The 21,499-nt window shown below is 38.1% G+C and overlaps 4 protein-coding genes and 1 long non-coding RNA gene across 7 annotated transcripts; 4 read left to right on the top strand and 1 right to left on the bottom strand.

Moving 5' to 3' along the window:
- Nucleotides 1–1,901: 1,901 nt before the first annotated feature.
- LOC111448189 (endoglucanase 24-like) lies at nucleotides 1,902–5,185 on the top strand. The gene is made up of 4 exons (XM_023087650.1): nucleotides 1,902–2,363; nucleotides 3,127–3,426; nucleotides 4,034–4,195; nucleotides 4,329–5,185. The coding sequence occupies exons 1-4, from the start codon at nucleotides 1,941–1,943 to the stop codon at nucleotides 4,932–4,934; spliced, it is 1,491 nt and encodes a 496-aa protein (XP_022943418.1). The 5' UTR covers nucleotides 1,902–1,940; the 3' UTR covers nucleotides 4,935–5,185.
- Nucleotides 5,186–6,622: 1,437 nt separating this feature from the next.
- On the top strand, nucleotides 6,623–9,072 carry LOC111448178 (fructose-bisphosphate aldolase 1, chloroplastic). The gene is made up of 6 exons (XM_023087635.1): nucleotides 6,623–6,876; nucleotides 6,950–7,219; nucleotides 7,289–7,398; nucleotides 7,465–7,555; nucleotides 8,232–8,501; nucleotides 8,589–9,072. The coding sequence occupies exons 1-6, from the start codon at nucleotides 6,706–6,708 to the stop codon at nucleotides 8,865–8,867; spliced, it is 1,191 nt and encodes a 396-aa protein (XP_022943403.1). The 5' UTR covers nucleotides 6,623–6,705; the 3' UTR covers nucleotides 8,868–9,072.
- An 894-nt stretch (nucleotides 9,073–9,966) lies between these two features.
- Nucleotides 9,967–13,746, top strand: LOC111449115 (NADH dehydrogenase [ubiquinone] 1 beta subcomplex subunit 9-like). Of its 3 annotated transcripts, none has more exons than XM_023088989.1 (6): nucleotides 9,968–10,169; nucleotides 10,268–10,309; nucleotides 10,792–10,873; nucleotides 12,215–12,270; nucleotides 12,871–12,938; nucleotides 13,421–13,746. In XM_023088989.1, the coding sequence occupies exons 1-5, from the start codon at nucleotides 10,038–10,040 to the stop codon at nucleotides 12,907–12,909; spliced, it is 351 nt and encodes a 116-aa protein (XP_022944757.1). In that variant the 5' UTR covers nucleotides 9,968–10,037; the 3' UTR covers nucleotides 12,910–12,938; nucleotides 13,421–13,746. The 3 variants fall into 3 exon arrangements, with proteins under 3 accessions (XP_022944758.1, XP_022944757.1, XP_022944756.1); XM_023088988.1 differs by having other exon boundaries at nucleotides 13,451–13,746; XM_023088990.1 differs by lacking the exons at nucleotides 12,871–12,938; nucleotides 13,421–13,746 and adding an exon at nucleotides 12,052–12,120 and having other exon boundaries at nucleotides 9,967–10,169; nucleotides 12,215–12,257.
- On the top strand, nucleotides 11,329–11,953 carry LOC111449116. Its single transcript, XR_002711525.1, has 2 exons — nucleotides 11,329–11,543; nucleotides 11,628–11,953. It is a non-coding gene; the product is annotated as an uncharacterized LOC111449116 (long non-coding RNA).
- Nucleotides 13,747–16,439: 2,693 nt separating the features above from the next.
- On the bottom strand, nucleotides 16,440–19,608 carry LOC111448343 (arginine decarboxylase-like). The gene has a single exon (XM_023087863.1). The coding sequence runs from the start codon at nucleotides 19,014–19,016 to the stop codon at nucleotides 16,866–16,868; it is 2,151 nt and encodes a 716-aa protein (XP_022943631.1). The 5' UTR covers nucleotides 19,017–19,608; the 3' UTR covers nucleotides 16,440–16,865.
- Nucleotides 19,609–21,499: the final 1,891 nt, after the last annotated feature.

Consider the following 21,499-nt stretch of genomic DNA (forward strand, 5'->3'; position numbering starts at 1 on the left):
TGATTATATGATTTGCATATTATTAACTATGATTTGTTTGAGCGTCGTACTAAACTCCTAAAGTTTATAAATTAAATTATTTTTTTTGTAGGTCATAGACCATTATCACTATTATGACTCGATTAGCTCGTTTGAGCTCAACTATATCATAAAGAGTCTCATGTTAGGTTCAAATAGTCTAGCTCGTCTTAATCATTAGGTTCATATAGTATAGCTCATCTAAGCGTATCTTAACAATTGAGTTTGTGTGATATTGTTCGGCTAAGTATATCTCAATTATAGGGTTCACGTTAATTTAGATAATTTAGCTGTACTCTTTACCATTCTCTGCAACCGTGTGAAAATCATACATTGACTATCTAGGAGTTTCCATATAGTATATCTGTGAGATCTTGGAGAGTGAAACGAAGCATTTCTTATAAATGTGTAGAGACCTCCACTAGTATATGCGTTTTTAAAACTGTGAGGTTGACAACGATACATAATGGGTCAAAGTGGACAGTATCTACTAGTGGTGTGAGCTTGAGCTGTTACAGTTGGTATTAGAGACAGGAACCGAGCGGTGGACCAATGAGTACGCTGAACCCCCTAATATTCCCACATAGTATAATCATAGGGAGAGTGACACTGTAACAACCAACGACTAAGATACTATCACTACCTTTGTCCACTGAGATAGGTTCAGTTCTAGAAATTGGTTGGCAAACCTCTAACATTCCTCATGCGTTATAGTAAATTGCGTAACTAAACAAACATTCTCGAGCATATCTATATGCTTTCAAAATTCTCGAATCGAACCCTAAAATCACATTAAAATTAGTACATTTAGAACCACAAATCAAACGATCTAACTGAATTAGGTCAAATCAATCGAATGAACCGATTATTACCGGTTAAAACTAGTTTGAAAAGGGTAAAAAGGGAAAAAAACATGATATAAATGCCTTTTGGAAGACGGTAAGAATATAATTTTGCTCCATTTGCAATATGGGAATCCCCACTTGCCCCTCAACCACTCTCTTTTCCCCTTTTTCATTGATTCCCTATCAGCTTTATCCTATTATCCCCATTTTATTTCGATTTTAAATATTAATAAAAATAATAATATTTAAGTACACCAATTTAAATATAGCTCAACTAATTAAGATATAATATTTAAATATTTAATCTCAGAAAAAGTAAAATATATTAATTAATTAATTATGATAGATATGATATAATAAAATAATCTATTGATATCATATTCAGCAACTGTTACAAATTCCGAAACACCATGTTTTAGAGAATAAAACACAGGCTCTATCTCGCACTCCAAAATTTTTTTTTGCCTCTTTATCAACAACTACGGGACCCACAAACCCACACCATTAATTTTATATATTATCAATTTTTTTAAATTACAATTTTAACCCTCCTCGTATTTACTCGTACATCACTAAATTTTCAATATTATACCATAATTTTTGTACACAATTCTCTCAATTACGAGACGTGAATTCTTTACAATGCCCATTGTATCACAGAGTCGACCATATTATTTTCCAACTAATTAGTGTGACGAAAAAAAATTAAGATCTGCCACGAGCAATAATTTTTTATACCCTTTTATCTCGCTTCTAAAAAATTCTAGATAAGTTAATATATTAATTAATTAATTATTATTATTTTTTGTGTATTGATAAAATATTTAAAAATAATTATAAAAATATTAAAAAAAAAATGATGGGGTAAGAAACTAAATCCCTTCCCACACTTAACGTCACGTGACTTCCGTCGTCCCTCTTTCCTCCTCCTCTGTCGGCGCTTATTTACTCTTCCTCCACCATCGCCACCACCACTCTGTCTCTCTCTTCCTCGTGACGCCGCCCCAACTTCCAAATTTTTCCCTATAAATACCCACAGAACTTCCATTGAAATCTCCCAAACCAAAACAAACTAAAATGAAGAACCCCATCTTCTCCCGCCGGGCGATTCTTTTTCTAATTTTTCCGATTCTCTTCTCGCCGGACTTCGTATTTTCCGGCCACGACTACGGCGACGCCTTGTCCAAATGTATCCTGTTCTTCGAAGGGCAGCGATCGGGATTCTTGCCGCAGGAACAGCGGATGACGTGGCGTGCAAACTCCGGCCTTAGCGATGGCTGGACTTATCAAACTGACCTCACCGGCGGCTACTACGACGCCGGCGATAATGTCAAGTTTGGCTTTCCGATGGCGTTTACTACCACGCTTCTGTCTTGGAGTGTCATTGAATTCGGCGACTTGATGCCGCCGGCCGAGGTTCGAAACTCGCTCGATGCGATTCGTTGGTCTACGGATTATCTCCTCAAAACGGTGTCGCAGCCTAATCGGATTTTTGTTCAGGTAATCAAATTTGCAGTTTCAGTTCAGTTAGTGGCAGTTTTGTAAATTTATTGAGATTAATGGGTCATTTTTTCTTCTTAGCTTACTCAGCCCAACGTGACCACGTGGACTCTCCACAACCTCTGAGTGGTCGGCGTTTTCCGTTCTGGGGCCCACTGGGTCCCACCCCTCCGTGTTTAAACTCTTTTTTTTTTCCTTTTTAAATAAATTTGGTCTATCCTTTAAATTTATAAATTTAATTAAAATACCATACAAAATCAAATAAAAATAAAAATAAAATTTATTTTTAACATTTTTTAAAATTTTGGTAATCAAACTAAGCACAAATTTTTTTTTAATTTAACCAATAAATTTATAATATTTTCATTTAATTACTAAACTAATAAAACAATATTTTAAAGGTGAAAGTACCATTTTACCCTTGTTCAGTGTAGCATATTTGACGGTGAAGATTTAAAAAAATATAAATGGGCAATGACAAAAATAAAAATGGAATAACTATTTTAAAATATATATATAATTAATGTGATAATTTATTATTTAAAAAAAAAAAAAAAGGAACAAAAAAAAATGAGTGGCAGTGAAGTAAAGTGAAAGGACCCAGATGAAAGTCCGTGAATGATTTAGGAGTTAAGTGTTTTAAGGGCCAAAGAAAGGGACTGTCCTAACCGTACTCATGTTCCCTACAATTTAAGGGCATATGATCCCTACCAACCCGGCTCTCATTAATACGAGACTAAATTTGTAATTTAATTTGTTATAGGTGGGAGATCCGAGTGCTGATCATTTTTGTTGGGAGAGGCCAGAGGATATGGACACGACGAGAACGGTGTACGCCGTGGATGCACCGGGGACTGCATCCGACGTGGCGGGAGAGACAGCAGCAGCATTGGCAGCAGCGTCGATGGCGTTTCGATCATCGGACCCGGGGTACGCTGAGACGTTGCTGCGAAATGGAATAAAGGCATTCGAGTTGGCTGATAACTATAGAGGAGCTTATAGTGATAACGACCATATTAGAGAGGGTGTTTGTCCGTTTTATTGCGATTTTGATGGGTATCAGGTTTGTCATTTCTAGTTCTCATTTAAATTTTAGCTAAATTTAATTATTTTTAAAAAGGAAAAAAAGCGAAAATTAAGGAATTAAATAATAAAAGGATTTAGGATATAGTTAGTGGATGGTGTCGAGTTTTTAGGTCCACCCGTGAAGACACAATTTGTCTGTTAGACACTCTGACTTCTTTCTTATTTTGTCATTTTTTTTGTGTTATTTTTCATTTATGAAATAATACGGCAAATATATTTTAAAACTGTAAAATTGATGTAATAGACCAAACCAACAATATCTGTTAGTTGTGTGCTTGAGCTGTTATAAATGGCATAAGAGTCCGACATTGAGCGGTGTGTCAGTGAAGACGCTGAGCCCCAAAGGAGGGTGGATTGTGAGATCCCACGTCAATTGGAGAGGGAAACGAAACATTCTTTATAAGAGTGTGGAAATCTTTAACTAGGAGACGATGATACATAATGGACCATAGCAAACAATATTTGTTGATTGTGGGTTTAAGGTGTTACGTAATCTAATTGTATACAATTGTCAATTATATTATGACATTTTTTTTTTTTGAATTAAGTAGAGAAGTAATGTATATTATATGGATGTGTGACAGGATGAGCTACTATGGGGAGCTGCTTGGTTAAGAAGGGCGAGTCAAAACGAGTCGTATCTGAGTTATATTCAAGACAATGGCAAGACGCTTGGCGCTGAAGATAGCTTCAACGAGTTTGGCTGGGACAACAAGCACGCTGGTCTTAACGTTCTCGTCTCGAAGGTCCATTTTTTACCCTTAAATTTATATGATTAATATGCTAAATTAAATAAACTCAAGTATTAGAATAATATTTTTAAACCTTTTTTTTTTTTTTAATAATCTTGGTTTTATTTGGGAACGACGTCGTTTTCAGGAAGCTCTAGAAGGAAACATATTCACACTCCAATCGTACAAGGCGTCTGCAGACAATTTCATGTGCACACTAATTCCAGAATCCTCCTCCTCCCACATCCAGTACACTCCCGGCGGCCTCATCTACAAGCCCGGCGGCAGCAACCTCCAGCACGCCACCTCCATCACCTTCCTTCTTCTCGCCTACGCCAACTATCTCGACCGCACCTCCGCCACCGTCAACTGCGGCAACGTCGTAGTCGGTCCTGCCGCCCTCCGTAGCCAAGCCAAGCGTCAAGTCGACTACATCCTTGGCGACAATCCCAAGGGCATCTCATACATGGTCGGGTACGGCAACTACTTCCCGCAGCGGATCCACCACCGCGGCTCCTCCCTGCCGTCGGTCCGCGAACATCCGCAGCCGATCGCTTGCAAGGAAGGCTCCACGTACTTCAACTCGGCGGATCCGAACCCTAATGTGCTAGTTGGTGCCCTAGTCGGCGGCCCTGGGGAGGACGATGTGTACGAGGACGATCGAGCCGATTTTCGAAAATCGGAGCCCACTACTTACATTAATGCGCCATTTGTCGGTGTTTTGGCTTATTTTGCTGCGAATCCAGGGGCTTGATTGATTGATTGATGTTCCGGCGAGGGCGACGGCGACGGCGGACGAAAAAGGAAGGAAGGCGAGTTTTGGGGGGGGGGGGTTTTTTTTTTCCCGGTTTTTTAGATAAAGCACAAAAGGATGATGGTCTCTCATCTTGGCGGTTTAGCGAAAGAGGGTAGAGGCTTGTTTTGGTAATTTCACTCGAATTACCACTGGAATTTTATAATATTGAAAGTTCTATTAAAACTATATTTATAATTAAAAAAAAAAAAAAAGCTTGTTGTGACTTTTTATTTTGTTTTACTTTTAATCAAATAAAATAAATAATGGGGATTGATGAATTAAAAAAATATGTATTATATAATATTTAATATTATTAATTATTTAAATAATCAATACCACTCATTCATTTTTTATTGTAGTCTAGTTCGTTAGGATGCTCGTCTCTAACAACAAAATCTTTTTTAATTCATTATATATATATATAAATCACGCAGTCAAAGTCAAAGTCCACGGCTAGATATTGTCCGTTTTGGTCTTTACGGTTTTAGAACACATCTATTATAGATAAGATTTATTCCTATTTAGTGCCACGTACCGTCCCACTATTTATATCAGCTCAAGTTAACCGCTATCCGCTAGCAGATACTATCCTCTTAAATTGTTATATTTAACGTAAGGTATATCTGTTATACAACCTCCGTCAATAATATGTATATTAATTCATAATTTAAATTTTTCACCAAAAATTATGATTTAAAAGAATTTGAGTACTAATTAACAAAAATGTATGTTTTTTTTTTTTTTTTTTTCTAAATATTGAAATTGTGATAATATTATTTATAAGCTAAATGCAGCTGAGTTGGCTAGGGTTTTAGTGTTTTTATTTATTTATTTATTTCACCTTTTTATGAATTACTTATCTTGTGAAACATTGGGAATCTACTTTCCCTGACACTGTAAACAAAAGTATAATTGAAGATATAATTAAAAAAAAACTTTGGAAATTGGAAAATTCTGTATTAAAAAATGCCTTTTATTTTAATTTAAAATGCTATATATCTATAATAAATAAATAAATAAATAAATAAATAAATAAACAATGAATGATTTTAGTTAATCTTTACATGAATGATGAACCCAATAATAATTTTTTTTTTGTTCCAATTCTCTTTGTCTAAAAATCACTCAAATTTCCTAAGCACAAACCATTACCCCTCCCATCTAATATTAACCCCAAAAATTGCATCAAATAATTAAAATTAAAAATATAAATTTGGAAATTCATCATCATTAAAAATAAAAAATAATTTTAAAAAATCTCTTTAAAAGATGACGTGGCAATCTATCCACCGTTGTTTAAATTTATCACAAATCTCATCAAATCCTCTAATTAAACCATAGCCATTGAATCTCCTCTCTCAAATAAGAGAGAATCAGAGCCTCATATTTAAAAAATAATGCCACTAAATTAATAGATTTTGTATTGTGTTTGTAATTTTTAAATATTTTTAATAATTTACCCAAATAATTAATTACATAATATTACGAATATTAAAAAAAAAATGTGGAACAGTGGCAGTGCCATGTCAGCAAAGTTATCATCCACGTGGCAGAGCAATATTTGAAGATGCACAATGGACTCAAGCTGGCAATCTTGAATCAAACACAATGCAAGTATAAATACAGTGAGAAGCCTTCCCGTTTGCGGCCACGCGGCAGCAGCCAGATCAGAGACCGTTGGCGAAGGAAGAAGCAACAAAGATAAGATTTTTCTTCTTCTTCTTCATCAATGGCGTCTGCTTCTCTCAAATCCTCCCCTGTTCTCGACAAGCTCGAGTGGGTCAAAGGCCAGTCTCTCCGGCAGCCATCCGTCTCCGCCGTCCGCTGCCACCCCACCGCCGCCCCTTCCACCCTCACCATCCGTGCCTCCTCTTACAGCGATGAATTGGTCAAAACAGCTGTAAGTATAATTCATTTAGACCCTTTTGTTCCTTTTGTTTTTAATTCATTCTAGAGCTGGTGGGTTGTTGCAGAAAACGGTGGCGTCGCCGGGCCGGGGGATATTGGCCATGGATGAGTCCAATGCTACCTGTGGAAAGCGTTTGGATTCAATTGGGTTAGAAAACACAGAGGCGAACCGTCAGGCTTACAGAACTCTGCTGGTCACTGCACCAGAGCTCGGCAAGTACATCTCCGGTGCTATACTTTTTGAAGAGACGCTTTACCAATCCACCGTCGACGGCGAGAAGATTGTCGACGTTTTGGTGAAGCAGGGCATTGTTCCGGGAATTAAAGTTGATAAGGTAAGGGCATTGGTGGTAGTTTTGCTCTTTTTCCCAGCGTTTTTGTCTGCTAAAATGGTGTAAAAACAGGGGTTGGTGCCACTTCCTGGTTCCAACAATGAATCATGGTGTCAAGGACTCGATGGCCTTGCTTCTCGCGCTGCTGCTTACTACCAACAGGGCGCGCGTTTTGCCAAATGGTATGGATCGTGTTCTTGTTCTTCGCAATTTGATCATTTGGTAATGCTAACAATGGCGATTTGCAGGCGCACGGTTGTGAGTATCCCCAATGGTCCATCGGCCCTGGCTGTCAAGGAAGCTGCTTGGGGCCTTGCTCGCTACGCTGCAGTTTCCCAGGTCTCAACAAATCAAATCCCTTTAATCTTTTAAGGAAACTGTGAAATCTCATATTTGTTAGGAGAACGTTTTGAAAATGTTGTGGGGAAGCTTGAAAAGGAAAGTCTAGAGAGGACAATATTTGTTGGGATGTGCTTGAGTCGTTACAAATGGTACTAAAGCTAGATACCAGACGATGTGTCAGCGAGGAGGCTGAGCCCCAAAAGGGATGGACATGAGGCGATGTGCTAACAAGGACATTGGCCCGAAGGGGGATGGATTTGGTGGGGTCCCATCTCGATTGGAGTAAGGAATGAGTGCTAGTAGGACTCTGACCCTGAATGGGGGGAGATTGTGAGATCCTATATTGGTTGTTGAGGAGAACGAAATACTGTTTATAAGGGTGTGGAAACCTCTAGGACGTTGGGCCATCTCTCATATCGGTTGTGTAGGAGAACGAAACACCATTTTATAAGGGTGTGAAAACCTCAAAGACGTTGGGCCACTCCCATATCGGTTGTGTAGGAGAACGAAACACCCTTTATAAAGGATGTGGAGATCTCCCCCTAACATACTCGTTTTAATAACTTTAATGACCGTATCAGCTAGCTAGCCTGGACTTGGACCGTTACAAAAACCCTAATGGATTTAAGGTGTTTTTATATTGATTTTGGATTGGGGTTTTGCAAATTTGCAGGACAATGGATTGGTGCCGATTGTGGAGCCAGAGATCTTGCTGGATGGAGAGCACGGAATCGACAGAACCTTCGAGGTAGCCCAGAAGGTTTGGGCAGAGGTGTTCTTCTACCTTGCAGAAAACAATGTCCTGTTCGAAGGAATTCTTCTGAAACCAAGCATGGTAACTCCAGGAGCAGAGAACAAAGACAAAGCCAGCCCTGAAAAGGTTGCAGAGTACACTCTGTCTCTTCTCAAAAGAAGAATCCCTCCAGCAGTTCCTGGAATCATGGCAAGTCATTAAAACAGAGCTTCAAATTTTAAGGTTGATTACCTTAACGAGCTGACTCTGAGTTGTGTTTTTGTTGCTGTGGGACAGTTTTTATCAGGTGGGCAATCGGAGGTAGAGGCCACATTGAACTTGAATGCGATGAACCAAGCGCCAAACCCATGGCATGTGTCCTTCTCCTACGCCAGAGCTCTGCAGAACACGTGTTTGAAGACATGGGGTGGGCGGCCGGAGAATGTGAAGGCCGCACAGAATGCTTTGATTCTAAGAGCCAAGGCAAACTCGCTTGCGCAGCTGGGGAAGTACACTGGTGAGGGTGAGTCCGCTGAGGCTAAGGAGGGAATGTTCGTCAAGGGCTACACATACTAAGGTTTTATGATGATGATGATGGTGATGGTTCATGGCGATTTGAAACGAACTGGCAGTGTTTTTGTGAAATCTTAGCTGCGTAATGAAGTTTTTTTGTGGATGGTTTTAGATTAATCCTATGTAAGATGCTTGAATCAACCTTGTTATTCAAGAACAAAGAAAGCTGCATCCATTGTTTCAATAACAAAGATAATCCTTCGAGGTATACGTGAGATCTCACATTGGTTGAACAGAAGAACGGAACATTCTTTATGAAAGTGGGAAAAATTCTCGCTGGTAAACACGTTTTAAAATTGTGAGGTTAACGAGCATATATAATAGACTAAAGTTGTTACTGGTGGGCTTGAGCTGTTACAAATGGTATTAGAAGTAGGTTTCGTGCGATGTGCTAGTGAGAACACTAGACTCTCAAGGGAGTGGATTGTGAGATCTTACATTGGTTGAAGAGTGGAACGAGTACGACTCTAGACCCTCGAGGGAGTGGATTATGAGATCTTACATTGGTTGGAGAGTGGAACGAGTACGCTAGGCCTTTAGGGGGAATGAATTGTGATATCTCGAATCGGTTGGAGGAGATCAAAACATTAGGGTATGAAAACTCTCCTAACGTAAACAAACATTGGAAAAACCATGTATAAAAGGACCTAGTATTTCTCTCGAGAAAAAAGCCTAAAAGAACAATATCTGCGGTGGGCTTGAGCCATTACGTTATATGACCCAAAAACTAAACCAACACTGGAAAAACCACGTACCAGATACGGTTTCACATACATTACTCAGCAGAACGTCACGGGGTTCAACTAGTTCAATACGAACATATCTCGTAGCAAGTTTGTTACACAGTGAGAGATGTAACCGTATTGAAATTAAATAAATTTTATTATAAATAAACTAAAATAACACATTGAAATTAAATTTTAAATTATTTAAAAATATATTTACCCAAATTTTATTATAAGATGGGGAGAATTGTAGGAGAGTTAGGAACCCTTCAGCAATGACGGCGTGTAAACGTCCCGTTTTCTCTAACTCCTTTCCTCCGTTCCTTAATCCTCGTAAAACGGTGCGTTTTGGGAATCAAAATCGTTAAACGGCGTTATCTCCGTCCCAATTGAAATCCACAACATTTACAAAGCCATCTACAGAGGGAGAAAGAGGAAGAAGAGAGAAATGAGCTTTTCGTCGACGGCGGGATATTTGGCTCGGCGAGCCGCCCAGAAGGAGAGGGTTCGGATCCTTTACCGGCGAGCCCTCAAAGACACTCTCAATTGGGCTGTCCATCGCCATCTCTTTTATCGAGATGTATACGGTTTTGTCCATTTCCATTTCTCTGTTCTGACATTTCTTCGATCCTAAACTGATTCGGTCTTTTTTGTTCTTCTAATCGTCCATCGTTTCAGGCGTCGGACCTCCGGGAGAGATTCGATGCAAACAAGCACGTGGTTCGTTCTATGTCTGTTCCTTTAATTTTGTTTTGATCGTTTTTTTTTTTTTTTGTTCTTTTGTGTTTTTTCGTTGATTTGAAATTTTCTGTATAACGACCTCTTATGAGTTAATTGACCTAGGGATGTGGATATAAACCGATGAAATAATTTTTTGTGCGGCTAGATTGATGTTTGAGTAGACTCTACCCTTAATGCGTGGATTTTTCTTACAACCATTTTTCGTTCAAATTGTCGTGCGTTACTTGATGAAACATTGAAATGTGGTTTGTAATGAATGCTTATGGTTCTTCGGTCCTTTTAGTCTCTCTGGGATTATTGATTGATCCTTCAATTTCGTCTGCTTACTACATCTGGAAAAGCGTGGATTTCACAAAGAAATGTTATGATATCTGGGAATCAAATATCACCATTTTCCTCATTCAAATTATTCTATGTTATTGATCAATTGCTTATGGATCCTTTTTTGGGTGGATTTGCAGGAAGATCTTGACAGAATAGATAGGATGATAGCTGATGGAGAAGCTTCCTATAATAAGTGGCGACATCCTGATCCCTATATCGGTAAGTACACTCATGAATGAACTGATCATGTGGCAGTTCATAAAAGTAAGGATGCAAAATCAAATGCTGTTACTACGTAACATGTTAATGACAAAATCGTCCTCTTAAGTTCTTGGTCTTCTACTTTAATCTGACCTGTAGATAACAGGCATGCTTTCTGTTGATTTGAAATGCCACTAAAGTGTTGAGTTTCCTTCCTCCTTTTTGAATAATAAAAATTGTATTGCAGAAACAATATGAACAAAATATTGTGAGTTTAATTAAAAAAAACCTATGGTATTTATCCATTTTAAGAGTCAGTTTAGTAGGTTGGAATTGTAGTAACTAGCCACAAAATTTGGATTTTCCTTCAGGGATGTTTCTTGAGTATCCAAGAATATAAGATACCTGCACAAAATCTTAGATATTATTACTTATTTATTTATTTTTAAATAAGAGACGAGGGATGTATTATAAACACAAAATGGAGAACACCCGTAGGATGGGATGGGGTAGAGATCCACGCCTAGAAAGAAGCAAACTACAATATCAAAGCCTTCCAATCATTTGTAATCATGAGTAGGCTATAATTACAAAAGAGTTTCTTCTGGTTTGAACACCACCAAGTAGTATGCTACTATGCTGTACATTTCTCCAAAAAGAATCCACCAAAGATGGCCAATTTTCAAAGGTTCCCTGAATTCTCTCTCTCCACATCGTCCACAAAATAGCCCTCACCGCACAATTCCATAAAATTTTTGCCTTCCTTTGACAGGACTTCCCTCCTAGGCTCTCCATCAGCCACCCATCAATCTTCTAAGGGAGACATTCAGCCAACTTAAAAACCTGAAAGAAGGAAAATCGTGTTGAACGGGAAAATGGGCAGTAGGGCAGAATGTGATCCAAAGACACTCCCTCCTTCAAGCACAAACAGCAAATAGATGGAGACTCCCTCTGCAGCTTATCCGAAGAGTTAAGGCTTCTATGCATGACCAACCAAATAAAGACATGAACTTTTTGCGCCCTTTTTTTTTCTTTCCAGTTGTAGTCCACCATGGGAGTTCTAAGTTTAACATTCAACTTAATCAGGATAGTTGGTAATGAAATAGGGAGTGTGATGATCTTCTATTAGTTTGGAACAAGAAATTCTTAATACTTCGGATAAGCTGCAGAGTGTGATGGTCTTCGTTAAGCTGCAGGCATGCTTATGTCAAAACAATCTTCCCCCAGTTCCCAGATGGTTGCCAGCTCCCACCTAAAACTTTAAAGTATCATTCATTGTTTGTTATTTCAATTCTGCTTAGATCAAGGCTATGCATGCCGTTATTAATCCTAATTTTTTATTTTTCTTTTACTCTGTAGTTCCTTGGGCTCCGGGTGGTTCTAAGTTTACGCGAAACCCAACTCCACCTCCGGGGGTAAGTTTTCTTTAGAAGATTGTTCTCATATATTTTTTTTTCATAAGAATTTCATTCCTTCTCTTTACATTTTTTTTAGACATTATTATTATTTTTTTTAATTCTTGCATATATCTTTTTTTTTTTATTGCATTATCTGTTCTATAGGTTGTACAATTGTGTCCCTAAGAACGGTATAGCATTAACCACCTCATTCTCAGTGCTTTTTAATAGAGGTCATGATATGCAGAGTACACAATAATTATAATGATTTGTGATTGGCTTATTGGTCAAATGAAACGTCTACTAAAACCACAGTTTTGAAATATGTTTGCTTTAACATGGCATTTTTTTCCCCTAAAGATGAGCACTAGTGTAAGCGAAGGTTCCTTTCCCCTATTCCTGGAGGGAGCACGTAAAAATGGAAAAGTGGAAATTCTTTTCCCAGCAATTAGAGCATAGGACGCAGCTCCGTACTCTTTACCTTTTTTCTTCTTTGGCTGTTCTAATCTTATCATGTGCTTCGGGCTTGAGTTCTCTACTCTTTGCCCCTTCGATAATTTTTTATTGCAATTTTTAGAGTGTAATCTAGATGACACTAACATTTATGAAATTATGCAGATCGAGATCATATATAACTATGGGCGGGAAGATCACTGAAATCTTCGTTATCATGGTAATAAATAAAGGTAAGCTTACATGTGGCTGCTTATAAATGCCTGTTTTCCTCGATCTGGATGAAACTCAAATTGGCTTGAAACTGGCTATTATGCTATTCTTGTATTTTTATTTTATTTCTTGCTTATTCACTCCCATGAAGAGTTTGTATCTTTTGAGCCTTAGTCCTTTCACATTTATTCAATGAAAAGTTTTGTTTCTTGTTCAAAAAGGGAGAAAAAGTGTGTTTTGTATGTGATGCCGGCCAGATAGTATTATATTATGGTAAAGCGGAGTGAATGTTGAGAAGCGAAAGAAGTTTGTATACTCTGAAAAAGTTAGTTTGTTGTGTGTTGAAGTTTCTAAAGCAGACCATCTACGCAATATTACAGTCGACAATAGTTTTCAACATACAATGACTCTAGTTTTGGACATACTTTTTCCTTGTAGCTCTAATGTGAAAAGCAACGTCCTTGTAGCTCTAATGTGGAAAGCAACGTTTTGAGTATTGCAGGTTGAAAAAGCAACGTTTTGAGTATTGCAGGTTGAAATTGTTCGTGGGCTCGTCAGAGTCGATGATGATAAAGCGCGAGCTCTTTGACGTGTAAACTCGAATGAACACAAATTATAGTCATTCCTAGTTGATTTGGTTTCTTCTTATTGCTCAGATATGCAAATTTGACATAGAAAAATCACCATTGGAACGATGTGTGATGCTGCAACTTTTGGTTAATTATCCATCCTTTGCAGGATGAGCGGTTTGCCCGATTGCTTGTCATTGCATCAGATGTTTAAATAAATAGGAAATGTTTTTAGCAATTGAGAAGCTAATTTCATTTTTATTGGGCATCGGTGCTCTTATGACGATTTTTTATTGGAAAGGTTGAACAGGATACTTTCTAGCACGATCTAAAAAAGGTACTTTTCGGGTCATTGATGTGTTTATAATTATGTTGGTAAAGAATGCCATTTAGTTAAAATAGAGTTTTACTGAGGGGATTTGACCAAAATAATTTGCACTATATGACCATGCAAGCGTGAAAACAATGTTGTAGATGAAAAATAAGTTTGAATGAGAGAGGAGAGAGAGAAGAATCAACCGCTGGAATCACAGATGACTCAAATGAATACACGAATCACACTCAAATGAATACAATCAACACAAAGCTAGTACTATTCACAATTCAAAAGAAAGCGTACCTCCTTTCTCGCTCATTCTCATTGTTTCTTTGAAGTTTCGATACTTTCACTTACAGTATTGAGTTTGTAATATTGCTTTAGGTCATATTATGGACCAATAAAATAATGAATTTATAATCGAAACCCATTAGAAAGAAAAGACAGTAGAAATCATACAGCAATGATAGACTTGAAAGCCCTAAAAATGCTACAAGGTGTTCGAAAATGGTTGAAGTTAGTTGAATAGGAGGATCACTATGACTATAGCCAAAGACGAAAATGATTTATTCGATATTATGGATGACTGGTTACAGAGGGACCGTTTCGTTTTTGTAGGTTGATCCGGTCTATTGCTCTTTTCTTGTGCCTATTTTGCCGTAGGAGGTTAGTTTACAAGTACAACCTTTGTAACTTCATGGTATACCCATGGATAGGCAAGTTCCTATTCGGAAGGATGCAACTTCTTAACCGCTGCAGTTTTGACTCCTAATAGTTTAGCACACTCTTTGTTGTTCACTCGTACTTTCATCATGTCTCTACCTTTAGACACTTGATTTTGGTCGTTCGTATGTTATCGACTTCTACACCAACCTCCGTCGTATAAGGTTTGGCCCAATCCAATTTAGATAAAATTTCTCCAACCTTTCAACTTATTTTCATCTATACTGATTTAGATGTGATTTTAAAGCTTCCTTTTTGTGGTGATCATCCAATGACATTCAATTAATATTTGTCCCGTGATCATTGGACCATGTTCTTGTTTCTTATTTTCTATTTCTTGGATCTTGGAAAAAAAGAAACCCGAACATAAACATGTTTGGTAATCAATACCAAATAATAGAGCCCAACGATCATTATTAGCACAGAGTTGGGGTTGGGGTTCGGCCCACCCCACCATATTTGAGAGGCTTGAACTCAACCAAGGCCATAGACTTTGTGTACTCGTTTTACCAGCCCTCACCAAAATTCAGCTCAAAAGGATGAGGTGTGTACTCATCTTAGTCACTCGGTACCGGAAGGTATGTTCTTTGCCCATTCGTGCTCGTGTGTAATTGACCTCCTCGACCCGAATGCTATAATAGCACGAGCACATTAGCCATCGGCTTGCCTAACAAGAGGGATTTCACTCTTTCTCCACAGATCAAAACATGTTCCTAATAACATCAAAATCTATTGCATCTTCAAAATAAGAAAGATTATTAAAAGAAAAGAGGCAAAGAATCTTTTATATTTAAGACTTAATAACATCATGTCTTCCTAATAGCAAACACATTAGGATGCTCAGGTCAACGAAGAGCCTAGAATAATCATTTCACGTCTTTCTAATAACAAACGCACTTGGATGATTATGAAAGAATTGAGAATCAAATTTTGGACAAAGAAAAAACATGTCTACAATAAAATATTTACCAATGATCTCTTTCCTCCATCCTTGTCGTCTCAAATGCAGGGCAGCATGACATTTCTCTCATCCCAAGACGATCCATCGACCGATCCTGCTTGATGCCACACGACATTGAATGATACCAAAAAGTATGAATCGAACTCTTTTTAAATGCTAAGAGATAACAAAGAGAGCTTAGTAATCACATCATTACAATGGACCTCTCTCCTAATAGCACTAGGAGTGGTGTAGGGTGAATTAAACAACAGAGTCCAAAAGAATCTGTATCATTTCTTCCTAATAACACCGCACACTAATGGTTAAGAACCAGTCGAGAATCTTTTCGTGTTTTCCTAGCGACACTAAGATGATCATGAAAGAGTTGAGAATCTTTTTAAAGAAACAGATATCCAGAATAAAGAAATCAATATATAGAGACAATAAGCAGTGGGAGACGACATAGAATATATCAGAAGAGACAACAAATCCATGACAGTGATGCCTTTTCAGCCATTACTCTACTCTAGATTTCATATTAAAGAGAAAAAACCATAAATATTTCTCTTCCTATATACCACAGATCACCATTCTAAATTAAAGCTAAAAGAGAAAATTGAAAAGAGATGAACATGAAGAGGGGAATCTACCTCTACCGCACAGTTTCCAGTTGTTGACCACAGGACCAATCTGAGGCTGAAAAAGATTGGACAGAGCAGCACACAGCAGTCTGTGGACAGCAAACCGATAGGGGCATTGCATGAACAGATAAGCTCCATCCCCAACCGCACCATCCTGTAATGACAAATCCAAACCAACACACACAAGTGTAATATGGATGATATTGACCCTTCATCACAACGCCAGAAAATCCCCATCACATGGCTTCACAAAGAATTATAGAAAATGAAACCCTTTTCGATTTACTACATGTTTAAGAGCAAAGGAATCAATTCAAAAGGCACCATTGAAGAAAAGAAAATTAGCCATTGATGGCTTCTTTTTCTTCCATTCTTTTTTCTGAAAAACTTAAAATTCTACACTGACATTACCAAGAGAGAACGAGATCCCAAATTTTACAAAAGGGTGGATTCGGTGTTCCCATTCCCTCTCTTTCTGTACTAAAAAAAAGAAAGTTACAAAGAAAAAAACGAAGGAAAGCCAAAGGAAAAGGAGCTTTGCTGCTGTTGCTTTGCTCTCACAACCCTTTGCTGCAACACACCAAAGAAAAAAACAAAAGGTTTTTTTTTTGTTTTTTGGTTTTTTTTTTTTGGAGAAAAAGGAAAATTCATGGAAATACATCGACGGACCCATAAGGACAACAAAAACAGACCCACTAGAGAAGAAAGGCGATAACTAAGTAGGGATGGCTGAGGACAACGAAGTCTAAACAACTCTGTCAAGCATAGCAGTAAGTCCACTGCTCGGCATCATCGCCAGCACCAGAATCCACAGCACCATTGTACTCGGTATCATTGAAACAGGAAGATGGGCTACCCAAATAAGGCATGTTGCGGAAGGACATGGCCAAGCTGTTGGCTATGCCCTCACCACCATCATCATCTTCCTGCCCAAACTCCTCTGCTCGGTGCTTGAGCGTCTCGAACATGAGTTCGGGCTCGTACTGCATCACTCGGAGGATGTCCCCGGATGATGGCCCAGGCACAGTGCGAGTAACCGCAAAGCTATGCGGTCCATCGCTCTGCATTACTCGAATTACGCTCGGGCCACCAAACAGGTTGTGAACACCACCGAGAGCCTCCTCATAAGCCCCGCCCAGAAACATCCCAAGATAGTATCGCCCACCTCCACCTGACAAATTACCATTGCCTTCCATCTCGTGCAATGGCAAACTCGACTCGCCACCGATGAACTTATCGATCTTCCCGTCACTGTCACAGGTAAGATCAGAGAGAATGCCTCTCACTGAAGGTCTCTGATCAAGACGATGAATGGGGACTATAGGGAACAGCTGATCGATACCCCAGAAATCTGGAATGGAAGTGAAAATAGAGAGGTTCACGTGATAAGATCTTACAGAGTCCAACTCTCCAACAGCCTTGGAAATGAGAGCACAGAGGCCATCTACAGCTGCCAGTTGTTCCATTCCCAAACACCCATCCTTGAATTTCTCAATGCAGCGTTGTTTCAATTGGTCTGCATACAGCAAGCATGTCTCATACTCACCCATACAAGCAGCAGCCGAAAGGTTCTGATAATCTACGCGGGCATCGTCTGTTAGCCCATCAAGATACTGAAGTTCAATGGAGCTCATGGATGGGACCTCATATGTACTAGCAGAAACGGCCTCAAAAATCAGAACGGAGTGATGAGAGGCGATTGCTCGACCACTTTCACTGCAAAGTATTGGGTGCTTCACAGACCTACGGTCGCATACAGAGCGAATTACGTCAACAACCATAGAGGCATAGTCATCGAGTTCATATGCAACAGATAACCCAGAGTCCGGAGACTTCGAACCGTCATAGTCAATACCCAGACCACCTCCAATGTCAACTACGCGCATGTTGGCACCAAGACGGACCAATTCACAATAGATCTGAGCGGCCTCACCAACGCCATCGGCGAGCAAGGTAGTGGAAGGAATCTGGGATCCAATGTGAAAATGTAGCAATTGAAGGCAATCAAGCATATCATGCTGTTTAAGTTTCCCAACCACCCGAAGAATCTGGGTGGTCGTAAGTCCAAATTTCCCTTTCTCGCCAGACGTAGACCCAAAATGACCAGAATGTTTGGTTCTCAGCTTCGCACGCACGCCAACCACAGGGCGAACGAAGAGTCTTTTGCTCAAATCAATCACTAAATCGAGCTCTTCCTCTTGTTCGAGAACAACCACAGTGTTCAAAGCAAGCTTCCTGGCAATAAGAGCCAAAGAAATGTACTCCGCATCCTTGAAACCATTACACACCAAAAGGGCATCTGAATTCCCTTTGCACAAACAGCTCATTGCTAGGAGGATCTCTGGTTTCGAGCCAGCTTCGAGACCAAAACGGAAAGGAGATCCGAATTTCACTATGTCCTCAACAACGAACCTGTCCTGGTTGCATTTAACCGGGAAAACACCCTGGTAATGAGAACCATATCCCTGAGATTGAATGGCATGATCAAATGCCGACTGGAGAGATTCAAGACGATTCTTAAGCACATCAGGAAAGCGCACAATAAGAGGAAGCTGTAACCCGAGGCCGCCAGAGCTAATCGGATCTGAAGCCTTCTTCACAATTTTTAACAAATCAATCTCCTGATGCGGCAAAGTGGCCGTACCGTAGGGACGAACAGCCATATTTCCAGAGCCATTAACAGAAAAATAAGGGGCACCCCATCCATCGATCTTGTAAAGGGAAGAAGAAAGAGAAGGAGACCAAGACAGATTTTCAGAGGTGGGAGCAGAGACGGGAGAGGTGAAGATGGTGGTCTCCGGAGGTCCGCCGGAAAATAAGTCCGGCGACGGAAGAGAGCTATCCCCAGCAAAAGCGTAGCCAGGAGGAGGAGCTGCAGTAGCATCCACGCAATAAGCTAGGGCCGGCATCTCTCCGGCGACGGATCAAGAAATGAATACGAAGAAGAAAATGGAAAAAGAAAAATCAAAGAACGATGAGAGTGGTTAGAACAATTGTTAAGAAAATGGAACGATAATTTTCAGAGTTTGTGCAAGTGGGGGCTTTAAAACCCGCCGAGGCCGAGGCCCCGGCTACCCCCCCAAAAGAAGCAGAAAAAGTAGCTATTTCCACCGCCAAATTCACCACGCTCCCCTATACACTTGAAATATCCCACCGCGATCCGCTCAGAAGAAGAATTTCACAAGAACAAGAACAAAATCAAGCTACAAAATCGAAAGAAACAACCAAAACTTAACCACTGAATCCGTTCTTCACCATGCAGATCTGGAAATCAAAGAATCGACACAAACCAAACGAAGGATTCAAAGAACAAGAACAAAAAACAGAATGCAATTGCTTTCAACAACCACAAATGGAAAATTACAGAGCGAAAATTCTCCGGGCAAAAGGCCGAGAAAAAAGAAGAAGAAACGGAAACCTAACGGAGAAAACGCGGAGAGAGATAGAGAACCGTCGGAGACGACGGAATGCGTTTAAACGAGGTTAGAATGAGCGAGAATTGCATGCATTACCAAGCGCTCTTTTATAGGAGAATATCTCTCGGGTTCGGGCCGGATCTTTACATGCACCCATCAACCCGGTAGTTCATGACCCGATTATATTTCTCGCGGGTTCTCCTTTTAATAATTAATTAATTAAATTTTTTTTTTTTTTTTTAAAGACTGAGATTCTGTTGCTTATGGACTAATCAGCGTCGGGTTGCCGCGTGGCCTTCTTTCGTGCGGGACCCTCCATTTGCCAATACATCTCCCCAGGCCTCGCCTTCGGGTTACCATGCTTACGTGGCCATTTATATCGAATTTTTAAATTTAAAAAAAAATAACTAATTTCAATATCTCGCGATATAATGCAAACGATATTCACGAAGAAGAAGGTAGCAGGAAGTTTCGTGGTGTAATAAGTTGATGAGGTGGACCGTCAAGATCTTGCCACGTCATTTGTATCCTCTCTCTCTCTCTCTCTCTCTCAACAGATTCCCTCCCTTTTTCTTCGTTCAACCGAGTTTGAATGATTCATGCAGCCTTCCATTTTTATTGGTTTAAATATATTTAATAAATTAATTAAATGAAAAAATATTTTGGAACCGTTCCAAATTTGTAGTTAATTAAGTTAGTGACCCGAGCCACACAAATAGACTTCACAATTCAACCTAATCAAACCCTTTGTTTTTCGGTTAGGTTAAATATTGTAAGATTAAGTCATTAAAAATTTTAAATTATAACAACCAAATTATTACTTAAACTCATTTTGAAACTAAAACTTACTTTGAGATTATGGTAACTATTAACATAATTACTGTCAAATGTGCTTCCATAAGTGTTTGGTAAATCTCGTAATAAAAGTTAAAAAGTATAATAAAATAGGAATTTTAAAGTTTAAAAAAAAAAGAATTAGATTCTTTGAAAAGTGAAAATATAAAATTGAAGCAAGATTAGCGATCTAATCACGATTTAAAACTAGTTAAATAAGAAGGTCAAACACATCTAGATCCCCAACCTAGATATAGAGGCACACGAGGGTATTGTTGGAAAAAGAAAAAAAAACCGCTAAATTGATAAAAATATCTCTAAACTCTGTCCTTTGTCTAAAAAAAATATTTTGAAATCCATAATATTTTATTTTAAAAATACTCTTCAACTCTCGAATCTTTGAAAAAAAAAATCATTATTTTTTTTTAAATTTAATATCTATTGACTTCCTAAATGGAAACGGTTTATAAACCTCTCATAAATTATTTTTATTCTTAATGTTAGTTATTAATAATTTTTAAACATGATATTAATGGTAAATTATTTAAAATTTTTAAAAATATTTATTATTTTTTAAATAAAATATTAATGGTTTTATACTATAAGTTTGAAACAAAATATTAAAGTGTGGTAATAAATTTTTTTAATCTTTTTTAAAATTTAAGAATATTTTTTAGATTTTTAGACCACACAATTTGGTTTAATTATTTTATAAATAAAATAAAGAAATATTGGCATTTAAAAAAATTAATATCAATTTTTTTGTCCCTAAAATTTATGAATTAAACTAAAATTAAATAAAAGTTTTTTTTTAAATATTTTCAAATATCTTTAGATCATTTCCATTTTCGGTAGAAAAAAATAAAAACATTCAAATAAATTAATAATATTTTATAAACTAAAATATAATATAATATTCATGTAATTTCTGCTGACTTAAATTTCATATTACAACAAGTGAAGTGACATACCGAATTAAGGAGTCTGAATGAGAAATATAACGTTGAACCTAATTTAATTAATGGAAAGAAATCTCTTTCACTTCTTTCCTAATTTATCTTCGGATATGAATTTATATATTTTTAAAAAATAAAAAATAAAAAATAAAAAGAAAAAGACAAATCTTAGACGACCGAGCGGTT

This window comes from Cucurbita moschata, unplaced genomic scaffold (assembly GCF_002738365.1).
Source record: "Cucurbita moschata cultivar Rifu unplaced genomic scaffold, Cmos_1.0 Cmo_Scf00010, whole genome shotgun sequence".
Lineage (NCBI taxonomy): Eukaryota > Viridiplantae > Streptophyta > Magnoliopsida > Cucurbitales > Cucurbitaceae > Cucurbita > Cucurbita moschata.